This window comes from Saimiri boliviensis, chromosome 4 (genome assembly GCF_048565385.1).
Source record: "Saimiri boliviensis isolate mSaiBol1 chromosome 4, mSaiBol1.pri, whole genome shotgun sequence".
In the NCBI taxonomy this organism is placed as follows: domain Eukaryota; kingdom Metazoa; phylum Chordata; class Mammalia; order Primates; family Cebidae; genus Saimiri; species Saimiri boliviensis.
Window position 1 is genome coordinate 69,687,921 of NC_133452.1, and position 20,451 is coordinate 69,708,371.

At 35.5% G+C, this 20,451-nt stretch overlaps 1 protein-coding gene across 9 annotated transcripts in view; it reads left to right on the forward strand.

The window, feature by feature from the left end:
- The window catches only part of USP45 (ubiquitin specific peptidase 45), an 80,360-nt gene that overhangs the window by 44,802 nt on the left and 15,107 nt on the right, over window positions 1–20,451 (forward strand). For 4 of the 9 annotated variants that reach the window (XM_074397674.1, XM_074397673.1, XM_074397676.1 and 1 more), the window contains 5 exons: window positions 4,399–4,480; window positions 6,276–6,367; window positions 7,910–7,966; window positions 8,302–8,445; window positions 19,005–19,674. In XM_074397674.1, coding sequence (XP_074253775.1) covers window positions 4,399–4,480; window positions 6,276–6,367; window positions 7,910–7,966; window positions 8,302–8,445; window positions 19,005–19,674 — 1,045 coding nt within the window. Of the gene's footprint in view, window positions 1–4,398; window positions 4,481–6,275; window positions 6,368–7,909; window positions 7,967–8,301; window positions 8,446–18,959; window positions 19,675–20,451 lie in introns of those variants that run through there. The other 5 variants (XR_012517229.1, XM_074397677.1, XM_074397678.1 and 2 more) reach the window with 3 other exon arrangements.

Sequence of the window (20,451 nt, forward strand, 5' to 3'; positions counted from 1 at the left end):
GGCTAAAGTGCAGTGGTATGATCTCAGCTCACTGCAGCCTCCTGCCTCAGCCTCCTGAGTAGCTGGGATTACAGGTGTGTGCCACCATTCCTGGCTAATTTTTATACTTTTAGTAGAAATGGGGTTTCACCATGTTGACTAGGCTTGCTTATTTATTTATTTAGACAGAGTCCCTGTGATTTGCAGGAATATGTTTACTATGTGGTGGTCATGTATCATTAAATGGAATTAAAAATTATGTTAAGTGGGCAGGGCACAGTGGTTCACACCTGTAATCCCTGCACTTTGGGAGGCTGAGGTGGGTGGATCACCTGAGGTCAGGACCAGCTTGGCCAACATGGTGAAACCCTGTCTACTGAAAATACAAAAATTAGCCAACCATGGTGGTGGATGCCTGTAATCCCAGCTACTCAGGAGACTAAGGTAGGAGAATTGCTTGAACTTGGGAGGTGGAGGTTGCAGTAAGCCAACATCACACCACTGTACTGTAGCCTGGGCAAGGGAGTGAGACTCGTTCTCAAAAAAAAGAAAAAGAAAAAGAAAAAAGAAAATTATATAAGTGAAGTTAAAAGTCATGTGATTGGATTAAAATTATGTCTTTGGGTTTTTTTCTGATGGTATTATAAATAGAACAGTAAAATATTTCCCTCTGATTTTTTTTCTATTTCATCTCTGTAATTTGATAGCAGTCTTTGTTATAATTAAATTATTGTTTTGTCATAATGGTGCACTGGGATGCACAGTATCTTAGGCAGCACAGCGGGACACATTGGTTTTCAAAGCTCTTATCTTTCTTGCACTATTTGAGGGCTTTAGATGGTGCAGTAAAATTAAAATGTCAAGTCTATGGATCTATTCAATTTCATAAGCGAGGACAGTCCTGGCGGTCAGCTACAGTGAGTATTGGGACAGGAGCTGCATTGTCTGGCCTGGGAACTCCACAGCTGTTAATCGTGCTGTTGTTGTAGTGTGTCACTGCCATGTGTTTCTTGATTGAGGAAAGGCTACAGCGTTATGTCTGCCACCAGAATCTTTTAGTAATGATGAAAAACTACTGACCTCCTTTCATATGGTTTCATTAAAGTCTTTCCTGAACTACAAAGTTGAGGATATACCCTTGCTGAATACAGTGTTAAAGGGATTATTTGTGCAGAAATTGTAAATTTTTTATGTACAAAATCTGATTTCCTAGAAGTAGTTCTTTTATAAGGCAGTCTTTTTGATTTATAAATTTGTGCTTGTTTTTTCCTTCTAATTGGAGCAGTCACTAAATGATATATTTTTATTAAAGACATGTTACTATCATATATTGTTGGTTAGAATTATTTTAAAGGCAGAATATCTTAGGTAACTTAAGCTGTACATTATTTTCATTCTTGTTTTTGAAAGAAGTTTAAGGTAGAGATTTGAAATAGTTGAACCTTGATATTGCTAATTAAGTGCTACAGTTACTAACAGCTTCCTGACCAAGTATGTATCTTTCTTTTAACCTAAATTGTTCAAAGCCCAACTCCTAACGATGAGGGATTGTATATGGACCTAAACTCATTTATTTTCCTCAACTTGATAATTACCAATTAATTAACTTTTAAACAGTTTAGAGTGGAGAATATAAATTCATTGTTAGGATAGAAATTAAAAATGAAAAGTCTAATATTTAAAAGTTAATAATGTAAACAATTTCATTGTACTGTTTTTTAGAGTGTAATCACAGCTTTTTAGCTGTTTCTGTGCTGCTCAAATTGGTAACTTTTTGGCTTCTTTTCAGTGATATGATATTTCAGGATATATAGCAAAGGTTCATTAAATCATATAAAAAAATCATATCTGAATTAGTAAAATGTTTAAACTGCAAGATAAATTTACCTACTAAGTTGAGTTAGAAGTATTTCTCTTGAGTTGTTTGAAAGGTTATTTATGATAATATGTGAAATATTTATAGGTGAACCTTGGTATTTATTGGAATTTTTCATTTAAGTTCATTAAATATTTCTCCTGCATGGAATTTATAGCATTCTAATTTGCTTACTTAGTTAATAAATTCTTTTTATAAGGTGTGAAAGTCAACTTTAGCTTAGATAATGTCTGAATTATATCAACATTTAAATTTATTGAGTTCAAATTGGAAATTATTTCAATATTTAATAGCTTCTGGGAGACATTTTATTGTTTTGATTTCTTTATAGTATATATTTCAGGATTATGTCACATGGTATGAGTTGCTTTATATTTGCTTTTATCCCCTATTTTGTAAAATATTTAAGTGTTTTGAATCTTGTATTAATTTTCAAAATATGCTTGAGAACAGTAAGCAGTTAAAGGAAATATGTGTTAATCACAGGCCAGTTAATGATAAGTGAAACTTGGTTTCACAGTTATTGGAGAAGAATGTGTTTTTAAAAACAACAGAAGAAATATAAATGATACACAACAGAACAATTCTGAAGGGTCACATGTGTCTTCTGCTCATCCAGGCAGCAGGGCATGCAGTGAGAATAAATATGAGCACCTCCCTCTCTGTATATTGTGTTCTCAGTTTAAGAGCGTGTTATAATGGCGGAGGAGGATCTTGGTGTTGACAGTATGTCTGATTCATAAGTCTCACTGCTTCATGTCTGATGTACAGGTGTAACTCTGGAAGTCCTCCTGACCAGGCTTGTGGGAGTTCCCTTTGCCTGTCTTGTGTTTTGGCTTTGCTTTTGCTTATATCCCATGTTCTTGTCTTTCTTCCTTTATGCTTTTTTTTTTCTTTATTCCAAAGGTGGCATATACTGTATATATAACTTTATACTTTTTAAAATTTAATATGTCATAGTGATCTTTCCCAGTTAAAAGATAGGAAGGGCCAGGCACCACCTGTAACCCCAGCACTTTGGGAGTTCAAGACCAGCCTGGGCAACATAGGAAGAACCTGTCTCTACCAAAAAAAAAAAAGAAAAAATCACGTGTGGCAGCTCATGCCTGGAATCCCAGCACTTTGGGAGGCTGAGGCAGGTGGCTTGCTTGAGCTCAGGAGCTCAAGGCCAGCCTGGGCAACATGGCAAAACCCCATCTCTAAAAAAAATTTTAAAAGTTAGCCAGGTGTGGTGGTGCATGCCTGTAGTCCCAGGTACTCGGGAAGCTGAGGCAGGAAGATCACTTGAGCCCAGGTAGGTCGAAGCTAGAGTGAGCAGTGATTGCACTTCTGCACTCCAGCCTGGGCAACAAAGCAAGAGTCTCACACACAAAAGAAAAAATAATAAAAATTTTTTGAAAGATAATTAACAAACTTTTCCCTCATCCTACTGTCATAATCTGAATTGGGAAGATAAAATTCATCCACTAATGAGGGGCATAGTTAATGTAAAAAGGTCACCTATTAAGTTTTATTCTTGAAATATATAGTTTTATTCTGAAATTTTTCTGCGAGATTGGATCTTTCCTAAAATGTATACAAGAGATGTAGAAATATTTAATATAAACATTGTCATTTACTGAGAGCTGCTGCAGATATAATCATTATTGATAACTAAGTTCAAATAAAAGCATAATTAAAATTTGGGGGATTCTTCTTGCTATGGACATTAATTGATCATTTTTTACTTTAGTTATATGTATATATAAATGAGGTAGTCCACATAGCATAGAGATTATAGTAACCAGCTTAATAGCTTCTTTTTTATTTTTATTTTTATTTATTTTTATTTATTTATTTTTATTATTTTTTTTTGAGACGGAGTTTCGCTCTTGTTACCCAGGCTGTAGTGCAATGGTGCGATCTCGGCTCACTGCAACCTCCGCCTCCTGGGTTCAGGCAATTCTCCTGCCTCAGCCTCCTGAGTGGCTGGGATTACAGGCACGTACCACCATGCCCAGCTAATTTTTTGTATTTTTAATAGAGATGGGGTTTCACCATGTTGACCAGGATGGTCTCGATCTCTTGACCTCGTGATCCACCCTCCTCGGCCTCCCAAAGTGCTGGGATTACAGGTTAATAGCTTCTTAATATAGAAAGGTCTTCTTCATAGACAATAAATTTTATATGGTCTATTTTCTTTTTTGGTTCTAATTAACAAGCATCATTTTAGGGACAGGGAGAAGGAAGAAAGAAGGGAAATGACGTTAAGCCTATAGAAAAACAGGACTAGGCTGCTTGCTTTTTGTACACTGATAAAAATACCTTAAATTCAAGAGAGAACCTAAATGTAGAAATTCTGACTTGGGAAAATTTGACACTAGAGGTATTTATTCATGGAATTTGAGACCTGGAAGAAATTACATTTTAAACAAGTTTGGTCATTTTAATTTCAGACTAGGGAATTGAGATCCACAGTGTACCTTGCTGTTTGAAAGTACTTTTATTAGGATGAAGCCTGAGTTAACTATTATAGACCAGAATCTATTAACTTTGTCTTGCAGCGAATACAAGCTAGCATTCTAAAAGCATTTAACAACCCAACTACTAAAACTGCTGATGATGAAACTAGAAAAAAAGTCAAAGGTATGTTGACTCTTTAATTGTTAAAACTTTTTTCTAGAAGAAAATATTAACATTTTATTTTAGTTGGAAAAAGAACTGAGCATTAGGAACTAATACAACAAAGTAGTAGTTTAAAAGGAGGGCATAGTTACTGTGATACCTGAAAAATACTTGAGTGAAACACAGAAAATGATAGAATGTATTCATGTGAATTTATAAAAAATAAAGCTAATTCCAAATACACAGATCGATACTGATACCTTTATGTGAGATCTTCTAAGGGAAACTTGAAAAGTTGTGGAAAGTAGCAACCACACTTGGAAGTTCATATCTGTCATGTTGTATCATTTGACATGTGTTTGGATCAGTGGATTTGTGGATATTTTTTACATTTAACTAGACAAAATGTTTAAGTGCTCTAAAGACTTCTGCAAAGAAACCATTTATTGAAGAGAGTGCTAATAAGTCAAGTTTGAGTGCACTTTGCCTATGCCTCGTGTTTGCTATTCATCTGTAAAAATATGAGCCCCAAATGATGATTACCTAATTAAAGTTGGTTATTTATCATTATCAGTACTACAGTGTGGGTTTATATAACTTGCCCTAAGTGTATATTCTGCATTGAGATACTAATGTTAGCACGAAGTCATCATTTTAGACGACATTTTAAAATATTATTTGTGTTTTTTCTTTTGTTTTTGTAGTTTTATAATGTATGTGTTATATGTCTGTAATTTACAAACAAACATACATGATTGTTATTGTGTGCTTTGTAATTAAGGGTTCAAGATTTTTTGAAAATGTAGATGCTCGAGTATGCCTTGTTCTTTTGTGTTGAGATAGTGCCATCTCGTGGATGTTTAGAATAACAGCCCAGTTTTTCTTTCCCCTCTTTCCAGTTTTATAATCTCTATTTCCAGTCCCTTTTAGTTTTTCTTAATGAAATATCTTTATAATTATCTATTTCCAAATATAACTTTAATTAATGTTTATTGATATATTCAGATATATGTTTTCTGTCATGCAGTGCTCTAAATAATATTTTTAATGATTTTAAATATTATTTGTATGAAACTTGAAGATTAAGGCTCAAAAAATAAGTTTGAAAGAGGAGTGAATAGGTTAATGTACTTTTTCCTCCCATGGTTTATGATGGAAAGTTTCAAATTTTTATTAAAGTAGAGAGAATAGTATAATACATCCCCTTATACCTGCCACCCAACTTAAACTGCATTCATGGTTTATGTTTAATCTATTTTCTCCCAACCTCAGGTTATTTTAAAGCAACTCATAGGCATGCTTTTTAAAATTTATAAATATTTCCTGAGTAGAATAATTTTAACTTTTAAAAACTTAACCATGTTTTTAACTGAGTTCTTAATTGCTTATGTTAATTCCTTACACTTGCCTTTTACGGCTCTGTTATTTTCATAGCTGTGATCCTGGCATCCCTAGTCCTGATAGCATAATCTCCTGTTCTATTCTTCTGTATACTTATAGGTTAGACATGAGGGTTTATAAGTTTTAATGGGAGTGGTTGAGGTGTGGTATGAATAGTGGTTATTGCTTTGTTTGTTTTACCTCTTAAGAACAGTTAATTATTTCTTGGAGACTGAAGTAGTTGATAGTTGTAATTCCTCTACAAAATTGTAAAGGAGGAAGACATTAGAACATTGTATATATAGTATATATTATTACATGTAGTACAGATTATCTTATTCACATTACTTTCTTTTGAATAACCAGAAGATAGCATATTATACTATTAGATGGATGGTTGACATGTTTTTTGCATTAAAAAGTATGACTTTTACAGCATATGGAAAAGAAGGTGTGAAAATGAACTTCATAGATCGGATCTTTATTGGTGAATTAACTAGCACGGTCATGTGTGAAGAATGTGCAAATGTAGGTACTGTAGAATTCATTTGGATGGAATGGATTACAATCACATCATTTTTATTATATTTTCTTTCACATATAATTGTTAGCAGTCATGTTTAAAATTTGTGACAGATAATTACATAATTCTTGAAAGTCTTTTTATACCCTACACTCCTAGAAAGTAGATTTCATAATTTATGTATTTTAAAAAGTAAACATGTTTTTGCATTATCTTATTTTTCCTCGTGACACACCTATAAGGCAATATATTAAGACATACCTATCTTAATATACTGAAACTCATTAGCTGTTTGAAGTGAGAGAGAAACTTCTGTGAAGAGAGTTACTGTGTTACATTGCAGTGCTCTAAAATGTAGTTCCAGGCTGGGCATGGTGGTTTACACCTGTAATCCCGCACTTTGGGAGGCCACGGCAGGTGGATCACTTGAGGTCAGGAGTTCAAGACCAACCTGGCCAACATGGTGAAACCCTGTCTCTACTAAAAAAAGAAATACAAAAAAATTAGCCAGGCATGGTGGCGGTGCCTGTACTCCCAATGACTTGGGTGGCCGAGGCAGGAGAATTGCTTGAACCCAGGAGACAGAGGTTGCAGTGAGCTGAGATTGTGCCACTGCGCTACAACCTGGGTGACAGAGCAAGACTTAGTTTCAAACAAAACAAAAAAAAGTAATTCCATTAGAAATAATTTGTTAATATAATTTAGGGTGGTTATATCACATTTGATTTAAAGTTTTTATGACATTAAAGATTTTTGTATAGACTTCACTCATCTTTGAATTTAATAATTTTTATTTTGAATGCCATCTTTAACAACTTAAAGCATGTATGAAATTTTGTAGATTTTCAGTTGCTTGGTAAGGAATATTTCTGAAAGTGTATAGCTTAGAGTATAACAGGTTTAAATTTCTGTTAGGTTTAATAGTAAAAGGAGTCTTTATTCATTTTCCTGTCCCAGATTATGGAGTATTTTTCTGTCTTCTCTAGCCTTATAAAAGTAGGATTATAAATTATATCTCATTCTAGCCTGCCACATTGAAACACAGAATGTATGGCCATGATTCTTTAAGTTTCTAGACTATTCAACACAGAAGTTGATTTCTCTCTCACAAGATAGAGAGTATCTTTTAAAACAGAATTATCCTAAAGAATCTACAAAAGACAGCCAAGCTCTCTGCTTTTTTTTCATGGCTTTTTCTTAACATAGTATGGTTTACTTATGTTATACCCCTAAGCTCACCAAAAATGTCTAGTCTCTTTACTTAATCAGCTTTATTAAACAGTTTATTTTTAAGTTATTTTAAATATTACAGGCCAGTCATATTGACAGTAATATAAAATTCAACTGGACCATGCACTGATGTTTGAGAATATCTTGTTTCAATTAACAATGTGCTGCAGTACCCAATTAAATCACTATTTGTTTCAGGAACATTTTTTAACATAAAATTTTAGGTTGCCAAGGAAGTTTGATTTCTTTGTACTTTACAAAACTATGTGTTTATATTAGAATTCTAACTGAAGTTTTCAATGTGTTTTCCTTTTAAGATCTCCATGGTGAAAGATCCATTCATTGATATTTCACTTCCTATAATAGAAGAAAGGGTAAGGAGAAGAAAACTAATAACGAGGCTTTTGTGAATAACATTTATTAATTTATTTAAACATTTGTCAAGTATATTACCAGATATCTGAAAGTCATTATTTTTTCTCTGTAATTGAATTTGTATTTGTAATTGAGTCTAGGGGCTTGGAGGTTTGTGTACGTATGCATAAAGTATAATAGTTTTTATTCTCAAGGAATTTAAACTCTTAAACACTTTTTATTTTGAGAATGTGTTAATTTTTTATGTTTCAACTCAGTTAGAAATTTTAAGATGAGGACATCCAGAATTTATTTGCTAAAGAAGTTTTGTGTTACGTACCTGGCATTTACATAGGTTTCAAAACCTTTACTTTTGGGAAGAATGAATAAATATAGAAGTTTACAGGAGACAGATCATGATCGATGCAGTGGCAGTGTTACTATAGAAAATATTCCTCAACCTAGAGCTTCCAAGAAGCATTCTTCACCTAAAGATAAGGTAAGACCATGAGCATTTGTTAGACATTTGTTTTTTAACAGTTTATTAACAAAAGTTTCAAGCACATGTAAAAGTAGAGAACAAAGTGTAATAAACTCTCATGTACCCATATTTTGGCTTCATAATTATCAACTTGGCTAATTGTTTGCTAACTATATATATTCCACATCCTCCCCTTCCTCCCATCCCAGACTATTTTTTAGATAATCCCAGATTATTTTTGAAATAAATCCCAAATATATCATATACTTCAACAGTGTGTATCTCTAAAAGAGAAAGATTCTTTTTTTAGTTTCGCTCTTGTTGCCTAGGCTGTTGTATAATGGCATGATCTTGGCTCGCTGCAACCTCTGCCTCCTGGGTTCAAGTGATTCTCTTGCCTCAGCCTCCCAAGTAGCTGGGATTACAGGCATGCACTACCACACCTAGCTAATTTTGTATTTTTAGTAGAGACGGGGGTTTCACCATGTTGATAGGCTGGTCTCAAACTCCTGATCTCAGGTGTTCCACCTCCCTCATCCTCCCAAAGTGCTGGGATTACAGGAGTGAGCCACCACACCCAGCACTAAAAGAGAGATACTCTTTTTAAAACTCCAAAACAGAGTACCATTATCATACCAAAAGTATTAATTCATTATAAATAATATAAGGAGTCAGTGATTATTTAAATTTCTGCAATTGTCTCATAAGTACTCAGTTTTTTATTTTGCTTTCTAAAGTTTGTTTGAATTTAGGATTTAAAAGAGGTCTATAGATTGCAATTAATTGCTGTGTCGCTTTCTCTTTTTCTTTATTTTTTCTTCTTTTTTTGAGACAGAGTTTCGCTTTGTTGCCCAGGTTGGAGTGCAGTGGTGCGATCTTGGCTCACTGCAACCTCTGCCCATGCAACCTCTGCCTCCCGGGTTCAAGCGATTCTCCTGCCTCAGTCTCCTGAGTAGCTGGGATTATAAGCATGCGCTACCAGGCCTGGCTAATTTTTGTATTTTTAGTAGAGACGGGGTTTCACGTGTTGGTCAGGCTGGTCTCAAACTCCTGACCTCATGATCTGCCCACCTCAGCCTCCCAATGGTTGCCATGTCTCTTAAATCTCTTATAATTTTCAGATTCCCTCTCCCTCTTTTTCCTCCTTTGCAATTTATTCACTGAAGAAATTAGGTCCTTTTTTTCAGCAGCATGGTATTAACAGATTCCTCTGTCACCTTTATTTCTCCTCTGAGACATTTACATCTAGAGGCCTAGTTAGGTTCATGTTTAATTATTTAATTTTTAGCAAGAAAACTTTTAGGTGGTGGCATGTATACTTCCATCAGGTAGATGCACATAATGCTTTATGTCTCTCTATGATATTACCAGCCATTGATAACCATTGTCTAGACCTGTTATTTCACTAGACGTACCTGTTTTTTTTCATGTAATAGAGTTACCTTTCTTTTAGTTTTGATGGGAAAGAGGACAAGTTTGCATATGGTTCTAAAATGAAGAAATTTTGCAAAAATGGAAAGAAATCAAATTTTGCAAAAATGAAACGAAATCAATCTGAACTTATACTTCAGCAAAGAAAAAACTTTTTTATATGAAACGATTTGTATTAATTTGGCAAATTGACATACTGAATTTAACTTACTCTTTTACAAATTTTATTATTTATTATTATTGTTATTATTTTGAGACAGTCTCACTCTGTCACCCAGCCAGGCCAGAGTGGCACGATCTCAGCTCACTGCAACTTCCGCCTCCTAGGTTCAAGTGATTCTTGTGCCTCAGCCTCCCGAGTAGCTGGGACTACATGTACACATCTCCATGCCTGGTTAATTTTTGTATTTTCTGTAGAGACATGGTTTCGCCATGTTGGCCAGCTGGTCTTAAACTCTTGGCGACCTCAAGTGATCTACCTGCCTCGGCCTCCAAAATTGCAGGGAATATAGTTGGCCTGAATTTAACTTACTATGTTAGAAGGCTTATGTTAGAAGTCATAAGACTTCAAAAAGGACAACATGTTTTCTTTAAATAAAAGCTAACTTTGCTTCATAAAATATATAGGGCAGTTAAATTCAGTGTGAGTTTATGCTTTATTCTAATGGTATGAAGCAAAAGCATCTTATGGAGTTGGAAAAGGTTAAAGCATTGTGTTGCTGTTCCCCTAAAAAGCACTGGTTATTAAAATGTAAATGTGTAGTGATTTTTTTTCTTTATTTTTGCTTAGTTTAAAGAGTTAGGAGATTTCTATGGTACTGGCCACAGTAGTTTTAATACATTCACTATCCAAGTGTATGAGAAAATACTTCCCATACAGTATTGGTCAGGAACTGAGAATATGCATATAGGATATATTGAAAGTCTATACCTCAAAGATCTGACTCCACATGGATATAACTTGTGCTTATGCTGAACAAACTGGGCTTATTCTTTATTGAAAATTCATTTTCATATAATAAAGTTACTTTTTTTGGTTACTTTTAAAAATTTGACCTATTCTTTATTGAATACTTTTTTCATGTAATAGAGTTACTTTTTTTTTAGTTTTGATGAGAAAGAGGAAAATTTGCATATGGTTCTAAAATTAGAAAAGTACAGTTCTAGTAACTTCTTTAAGGTACTGTATTCAAGAAGCAAAAATTTAAATAACATAAATTTATGTCAATCATTAGGAAATTTATGTTTACAAATTATTTCCAGTAGTTCAACTACAGAACCAGTTCAGTCATGGAACCAGAATAATTCAGTAGTTAACCAGTTTCACAACTAGTTTTATAAAGATAATAAAGTCTTGTTTTTCTGAATAGTAAAGCTGTTAATAAGAGTGTAAAGATATTTTTGACAAACTTTTCTTTATGGTATTCATTAATCTCTTATGATAACAGAAGCACCTTGCATCTTTCAGAATTATAATAGAGGTACAAGTACTGATTTGATCATAAGTTTTTAGTTTTTCACCTTTTCTCTTTGTCAAATTATATTAGTTATCTAATTAAAACCAGAAAACAGCTTAATATGAAGAATGATAAAAATACATAAAAATAACCGTGAAATTAGCTGAGAAAATCTTGCCCTCAAGTTGGAAGGTGTTATCTCTGAGTACCTTGGAAAAGTCATTTTATTTTGCTTACTGATAGCAGGCAAGTAATTCAGTTAAATAAAGTACTGTAAAACTAATATGTGCAATTTCTGGCCTAAATACAGAAAAAATAACAGGAGGCAGGTACATTAAACAGAGTAAATAGCCATAGGCATATATAGAGGTCCTTCTTAAACCAAAAACTAAGATAAAATCAGCTGCAACAAATGGCTACCAAAAGATATTATGTGAAGTCTATTCCATAGTTTATTTTTCTTTTCTTCTTTCCCCTCCCCACAACTTTTTAAAAAACCATCATGCTGATTGAATAAATGTAGAAACTGGAAAATCTCAAATTGATATCCCTATTTAAAATTCTTCCTCAGTTCATTAATTCAGAAAGAAATCACAAAGTTCAATTCTCTGAGCCACTTCAACACATAAGTATATTAGTTATATGAAAGATGTGTTTTTAAAAATTTCATAAAACTTCAATACTTCTTCCAGAATCATAAGTGTATTGTGCCCTGGTGCAATTTACATGAACCTTGGTTCCCAACACCTGTTAGCTGCACAGCCTTTTGCCAGTTAAGCTCTTTGAGACCCAGCTCTTGCATTCAATTATAAGACCACAATCTTGCTATTTTTTCTGTTTAGCCCATCTGTTCTTTATTTCTGTTGCTACTTTTATGCACTTTTGGTTTTAATTGAATAATTTTCATGTTCCATCTTATTTTCCTCTGTTTTCTTTTTAGTTATTATAAAAGATGTTATTATGGAATTGCTGAAACCTATGTTGTGCCTCTCATTATTGGGGTTAAATTCAGAAAAACAGTCCTTTTTTACATGGAAAAATAATGAAAATTTCAATTTTTCTATTTTACCAATTAGACCACTCACCAAAAGAATACTGGTATAGTTACAGTATCTATCAATATGCTTAAAAATAGATTTGAGGAGGCCGGGCGTGGTGGCTCAAGCCTGTAATCCCAGCACTTTGGGAGGCCGAGGCGGGTGGATCATGAGGTCGAGAGATAGAGACCATCCTGGTCAACATGGTGAAACCCCGTCTCTACTAAAAATACAAAACATTAGCTGGGCATGGTGGCACGTGCCTGTAATCCCAGCTACCCAGGAGGCTGAGGCAGGAGAATTGCTTGAACCCAGGAGGCGGAGGTTGCGGTGAGCCGAGATCGTGCCATTGCACTCCAGCCTGCGTAACAAGAGCGAAACTCCGTCTCAAAAAAAAAAAAAAAAATAGATTTGAGGAAAACCTTGTTTTCAAAGGGATCTTACCTGATTTTACCATTTTTCCTAAGGTGCTAAATTGTTCAAGGTATTATGCAGAAGTATTTGAGAAAATGGCGACTTAACCTATGTAAATTTTTTAAGGATTAAATGGAACAGATATTTAGTTTTAAAGTCCAAGTAAAACAATTGCAAGGATATTTTTGTTTATCATGTGGTATTGGCTCAATTCACTATTGGGAATTTTGGAAACACCCAAAGAAGGTCATATATTTCCCCTTTAATCATTTTCATTTCTTATATTTTCACAGTTGAAAAGTAGACTTTTCTTCCCTACATAGTATCTGTAACAAAAAGAGAAGCTCCTTGCATCTTTTAAAATTAATAATAGAAGTACAAGTCCTGATTCAATAGTAAATTGAGTTTTTCACTTCTCTTTGCTGAATTATACTACAGTTATCTCATTAAAACTAAACAAAGTTTAATGTGAAAGGTGATAAAGTGGTGAGGAAGAAAGGAGAAATGAAACCAGGATATAGTATTGTGAATACAAATGAAGAAAGTTAGCAATGGTGGAAAGGCCTGAGTATTTTTTAAAGTTTTAAAAATAGTGAAAGGAAACAGTGAGTAGAAATTTTTTATTGGAAAATTATGTGAGACCAAAAAGGTACTACCCAAAATGTCTGGGGAAAAAGATAGGGAAATATAATATAGCCGCCTGATTCATTTTTTTTGTTTCCCTAGTCCCCATTCCTCTCCCTATTCCCCACTACCACTTGGTGCTCCACATTGCAGAAGGCAATTTTTCTAAAATACAAAACTGGTCCTTTTATTCCTTGTAGCCCTCAGAATCAAGTCTGATACATGCAGCTAACAGGCTTATGAAAAACTCAACACTGATAATTGGGAAATGCAAATCAGAACCACAGTGAGATACTGTGTCACACTGGTCAGAATGGCCATTATCAAAAAGTCAAAAAATAGCAAATGCTAGTGAGGTTGCAGAGAAAAGGCAATGCTTATACACTGTTGGTAGAAGTATAAATTGGTTCGACAGTTGTGGAAAGCAGTGTGGCGATTCTTCAAAGAGCTAAAAACAGAACTACCATTTGACCCAGCATTTCCATTACTGAGTATATACCTGAAGGAATATAAATAATTCTACCATGAATACACACATACGTGAATGTTCATTGCAGCACTATTCACAATAGCAAAGACATGGAATCAACCTAAATGCCAATCAATGACAGATTAGGTAAGAAAATGTTGTACATAAACACCATGGAATACTATGCACCCATAAAAAAGATCATGCCTTTTACAGGAACGTGGATGGAGCTGGAGGCCACTGGCCTTAGCAGACTCATGCAGGAACAGAAAACCAAATAGGTCTTTGAATCATTTCTTCTGCCAAGAACAGTCCCATTCTCCTCCTGTACCCTCTGCTGAATTCCTACATATCTCTGATTCACTCAATTCTGGATTAGTTCTTTTCCTCTGAATTTCTATAGCACTGTATTTCTCTGTCATAACAATAATTGTATCCAACATTTGAGTTCTTAATTATGTCATGATCACTGTTTTCAGTTATTTACACCAATTACATTGAGTCAAGAGATGGATTAAATAACATGCCTAAGATCATAGAGGTAGCCTGTGGCAGAAATGGGGATTCAAACTGATTAAACAAGGATCATGTTCTTAACCACATATACTGCCTCCCGCTGACTTGAATTTATGTCTTACCATTCTTGCTTCTGTTGGGTTGGATTGTAGGATCTGCAAACAGGAACTGAGTCTATCCTTGCTACTGTGTCTCAGGTTTCTAGTTCAGTACTTGTACATAAATGGTATTTAGGGAAACCATTAAGATCATTCTCATGATTGCTGCCACTAATAACAGCTGATACTGGCAGGGCAGGTGGCTCTCACCTTTAATCCCAGCACTTTGGGAGGCTGAGGCAGGCAGATCACGAGGTCCGGAGATTGTCACCATCCTGGCTAACATGGTGAAAGCCCATCTCTACTAAAAATGCAAAGTTAGCCGGGCACGGTGGCATGCGCCTGTAGTCCCAGCTGCTCGGGAGGCTGAGGCAGGAGAATCGCTTGGAACCTGGGGGGTGGAGGTTGCAGTGAGCCGAGATCACACCACTGCACTCCCACCTGGGCAACAGAGCGAGACTTGGTCTCAAAAATAATAAGAACTGATGCTTATGCTGCTTACTATGGGCTAGGCACTGCTCTGTGGGCTTTTCTGTGTATTGTCTCATTTAACCACCATGACAACTCAATGTGGGTTGGTGCTTTCATTTTATAGGTGAGGAAACTGGAAAACAGTTGTCAAGAAATTTTTTCAGTGTCACCCAGCTAGTAAATTGGAAAGCCTAAATCTGAATCTAGGCAGTCTATTTTCAGAATCATGCTCTTAACCTCTGTTAAGAGCTGAAGAGTACTCCATTATGGATATATATTACATTTTCTTTATCCATTCATCTACTGGTGGACACTTAGATTGATTTCATATCTTGGCTATTAGTGCTGCAGTAAACATGGGGGTGCAAGTATCCCTTTGATACACTGATTTTCTTTTCTTTGTATAAATGCCTAGTATTTATGCAAAGTGGGACTGCCGGATCTTATGGTAGTTCTATTTCAGTTGTTTTTTGTTTGTTGTGTTTTGTTTTTTTGGTTTTGAGACAGTCTCGCTCTGTTGCTCAGGCTGGAGGGCAATGGCACAATCTCAGCTCACTGCAACCTCTACATCCCAGGTTCAAGTGATTCTTATGCCCCAGCCTCTGCCTCCCAAGTAGCTGGGACTACAGGTGTGTGCACCACCATGCCCAGCTAATTTTTGTATTGTTTTAGAGACAGGGTTTCACCATCTTGGCCAGGCTGGTCTTGAACTCCTAACCTCATGTGATCCACCCGCCTCAGTCTCCCAAAGTGCTGGGATTACAGGTATGAGCCACCATACCCTGCCCTATTTTAGTTGTTTTTTTGTTTTGTTTTGTTTTGTTTTGTTTTGAGAAATCTCCATACTGTTTTCAATGATGGCTGTACTAACTTATATTCCTACCAACAATGTGCCAGACTCCTTTTCTCCATGTTCTTGAAGGCATCTTATTTTGTCTTTTTTGGTAATAACCATTCTAACTAGGGTAAAATGATATTTCATTATGGTTTTGATTTGCATTTCCCTGATGATTAGGGATGTTGAGCATTTTTTTCATATACGTCTTGGCCATTTGGATGTCTTCTTTTGGGAAATGTCTAGATCTTTTGTGCACATTTTAGTGGGATTCTTTTTGTTTTGTTTTGTTTTTGCTGTTGAGTTGTTTGCATTCCTTGTGTATTCCAGACATTTGTTCCTTATAGGATGAAGAGTTTGCAAATATTTTCTCCCATTGGAGATCTCTTCACTGTTGTTTCCTTTTTTGTGCAGAAGCTTTTTAGTTCAATGTAGTCCCATTTGTTTTTGTTGCCTCTGCTTTTGAGGTCTCCATAAAATCATTACCTAGGCCAATGTCCTGAGTGTTTCTCCTATGTTTTCTTCTTGTAGTTTTATAGTTTTAAATCTTACATTTAAGTATTTATCTTGAGTTGATGTTTGTATATGGTGAGAGACAAAGTTCTAGTTTTATTCTTCTGTATAATGATAACCAGCTTTCCCAGACCATTTGTTGAAAAGGGTGTTCTTTCCCCAGTGTTTGTTCTTGGCCCCTATGTCAGAAATCAGTTGGCTGTAAGTATGTGGATTTATTTCTCTATTCTGTTGCATTGGTCTAGGTGTATGTTTTTATACCAGTACTATACTGTTTTGGTTACTGTAGCCTTCTAGTATATTTTAAAGTCAGTTAGTGTGAGGCTTCCAGCTTTGTTCTTTTGCCCAGGATTGCTTTGGTGATTCTGGCTCTTTTTGGTTCCATACACATTTTTTTTTTAGATGGAGTTTCACTCTTGTTGCCCAGGCTGGAGTGCAGTGGTGCAGTCTCAGTTCACTGCAGCCTCTGCTTCCTAGGTTCAAGTGATTCTCCTGCCTCAGCCTCCCAAGTTTCTGGGATTACAGGCACCCACTATCACACCTGGCTAATTTTTTATATTTTTAGTAGAGATGGGGTTTCATCATGTTGGCCAGGCTGGTCTCGAACTCCTGGCCTCAGGTGATCCACCCACCTTGGCCTCCCAAAGTGGTGGGATTACAGGCGCGAGTCACTGCACCCGGCCAGATTTTATACAAATTTTAGGATTTTTTTTTTCTGCTTATGTGAAAAACATTACTGGAATTTTGATAGGAATTTCATTAAATCTAGAAAGTGCTTTGGGTAGCATAGTCATTTTAACAATATTTTCCTGATTCATGAGTATGGGATACTTTTTTGTTTGTGTGTCCTTCAGTTTCTTTCATCAGTATTTTATAATTTTCCTGGTGGAGATATTTCACTTTCTTAGCTAAATTATTCCTAGGTGGGATTTTTTTTTTCTTTTGTAGCTATTATAAATGGGATTGTCGTGTTGATTTTTTTCCCCAGCGTTTGTTGTTAGTGTATAGAAACGCTACTGATTTTTGCACGTTGATTTTTTTTTTTTTTTTTTTTTTTGAGACGGAGTTTCACTCTTGTTACCCAGGCTGGAGTGCAATGGCGCGATCTCAGCTCACCGCAACCTCCGCCTCCTGGGTTCAAGCAATTCTCCTGCCTCGGCCTCCTGAGTAGCTGGGATTACAGGCACGTGCCACCATGCCCAGCTAACTTTTTGTATTTTTAGTAGAGATGGAGTTTCACCATGTTGACCAGGATGGTCTCGATCTCTCGACCTCGTGATCCACCCGCCTCGGCCTCCCAAAGTGCTGGGATTACAGGCTTGTTGATTTTATATCCAGCAACTTAACTCGATTTGTTTATCAGTTCTAAGAGTTTTTTGTTGAAGTCTTTAGGTTTTCCTATATGTAAGATTATGTCATCTGTGAAGAGGAACAATTTGACTTATTTTCCAATTTGGATGCCTTTTATTTCCTTCTTTTGCCTGATTGCTTTGGCTAGGGCTTCTTAACCATTAGTATTTTATATATATAATAGGAAAAGTTTTTTTTTCCAAAAAAAGTACTGTATAAATTTAGCAGAGTAGAACTTGTTGGCTGTTATCATAAGCTTTATTACTCATCATATGCTCTCTAGTATACCAAATACATGGTGAAAATAAATACCTTACTTTCATTCAGTGAGTTCAGAATACTTGGTAAACACAGGAGATAATGTTATTTTTCCTGATTTTGAAGATAAAAATTGAGGCAAGACACTTCTTATAACTTAACCTTCTTCCCCTGAATAACTAAAAGTGAGTATGAATTACTCATGATAGTCTTTTATTTTTTTGTCTTGACCCTTAAGCCAACCTATAGGGAAAGAAAAATGTAATTCAAGCCTTCAGCTGTGTGGAACCATTAGTGAAACATTTCGAGTAGCTTAAAATCGTTAATTAAATGAGTTGATTCCCCCTTTCCCAAACTTAGATGATTTTAATTCTGTAATTTTCTTCTGGCTCCATACAAAATTTTTGGCAACCAAGCAACACTGTGTTGTAATAGTTTATAGTTTACTTTTGTTATTTTTTAATTGGTTTTAAAAACAGATTGTATATTTTCAGTGTTTAAAATGAACAAGTATGGAAAGGCTTATACAGTAACTGAAAGTCTCCTTTGGGAGGCCAAGGTGGGAGGATCGCTTGAGGCCAGGAATTCAATACCAGCCTAGGCAACATAGTCTTGTCTCTGCAAAAAATTAAAAAATTAGCCAGGTGTGGTGGTGTATGCTTGTAGTAGTAGCTACACGGGAGGCTGAGGTGGGAGGATCACTCGAAGCCAAGAATTTGAGGCTGCAGTGAGCTGTGATTGTGTACTGCATTTCAGTCTGGGCAACACAGCAGGACCCTGTTTCTAAAAGAGATTTTTTTTTTTTTTTTTTTTTTTTTTTAGAAAAAGTCTCCTTCGTAGCCCTGTTCTACAAAAGTCCTATTTCCTTCCCCACAAAGAGATAGCCACTGTTCCACTGTTGTTAGTTTCTTGTGTGAAGATTTACATTTAAAATAGAACCATTTTTTAGTATATCTTCTATTTATCTTAGTTTCAGTAGGCTTAGGAAATGGATCTGAGAGAAATGGTATTTAATAACTATGGTATGTTTAAATGGGACTTGTTTGCATTTATTTTCAGTAAAGTTACAAGATTCTTTTCTTTGAAAACACTGTCAACTTACAGAATCAACTAATTCATGACCGAAAACGTATTAAAAAATTGGCGTCTGGAGAAACTGTTGTCATATACCAGAAAAATGAAAACCTTGAAATGAATGAGAATTCTATAATGTTTGCAAGCCTCATGAATTCTGAGTCACCTCTGAATGAAAGCCCTACTGATGACAGTGAAAAAGAAGCCAGCCATTCTGAAAGCAATGTTGATGCCGACAGTGAGGCTTCAGAATCTGAAAGTGCTTCAAAGCAGCCAGGGCTGTTCAGATCCAGTAGTGGATCCGGTGTGCACACAGATGGACCCCTTTACCCTCCATCAGCAGGTGAAATGCTGTACACCACGGAGACTGACAGTGGTGATAAGGAAATGTCTGAAGCTATTTCTGAACTTTGTTTGAGCAGCACTGTAACTGGAGATCAAGATTTTGGCAGAGAAAATCAGCCACTAAATATTTCAAATAATTTATGTTTTTCAGATGGGAAGCATTTGAGGTCCCAAAGTCCCCAAAATGCTTTTCAGACCCTTTCTCAGAGCTATGTAACTGCTTCTAAAGAATGTTCAGTTCAGTCCTGTCTCTACCAGTTTACATCTATGGAATTACTCATAGGGAATAATAAACTTCTATGTGAGAACTGTACTGAAAACAAACAGAAGTACCAAGAGGAAACCAGTTTAGCAGGTAACTGTTTTCTAATTAAATAATTATTGATCTCCTGATAGAGTCTAGTGAATTACAAATTTCAAATAGAGGAACCTGAGAATATTGTCTCCATGCTTGCGCTACTTAGGCACAGAGATTGTTTTACTCATATTTGTACCTAAGCACTTAACAATACTCACTGGGCAGAACAGATTTTCAATAGATTTTTTTGTTTAAATCGAAGAGCAGGAAATACACAGCTCTGCCTTGAAAATGCAAACCCATATAATCTTATTTGAGGGAACTAGCTATCTGAAATCTATCCAGAAGAAATAGCCCTAAAACTTTTAATCGTATTACTAGTGAGATTAATGATGAGGCTAATGTGTTTCACAGATCCTATCATCCCATTGTAAACTCAACAGACACATTTTGAAGATCTTAAATAGTCACATATCATGAAGCTAGCGCTATAATTACTATCATTAGTTGGTCAGAGAAAAGGGGGAAAAGAGGGAAAATAAATTTTCAGTTCATCTTTATCCTTGAATAAATGGAAAGAATACTCTGATTCTTAGTGACTACTTGTTTTAAAATGTAGGCTTTATTATTCAGATACGGTGAGGCTAACAGATCAGGAGATAATTGCCATTGAAAAAATAGTGTGTTACTTACAGTTCCCAAGAAGTGGGGGCCCACCATCCTGCACAGGACCACATAGGGAAGCACCAGTGTCAGTCAGCAGGTGGGAGAGTGAGGGGAAAACATGGGTAAGAGCCTTTGATATGATTTCTGAAGGAAGGAATGGATAAGGCA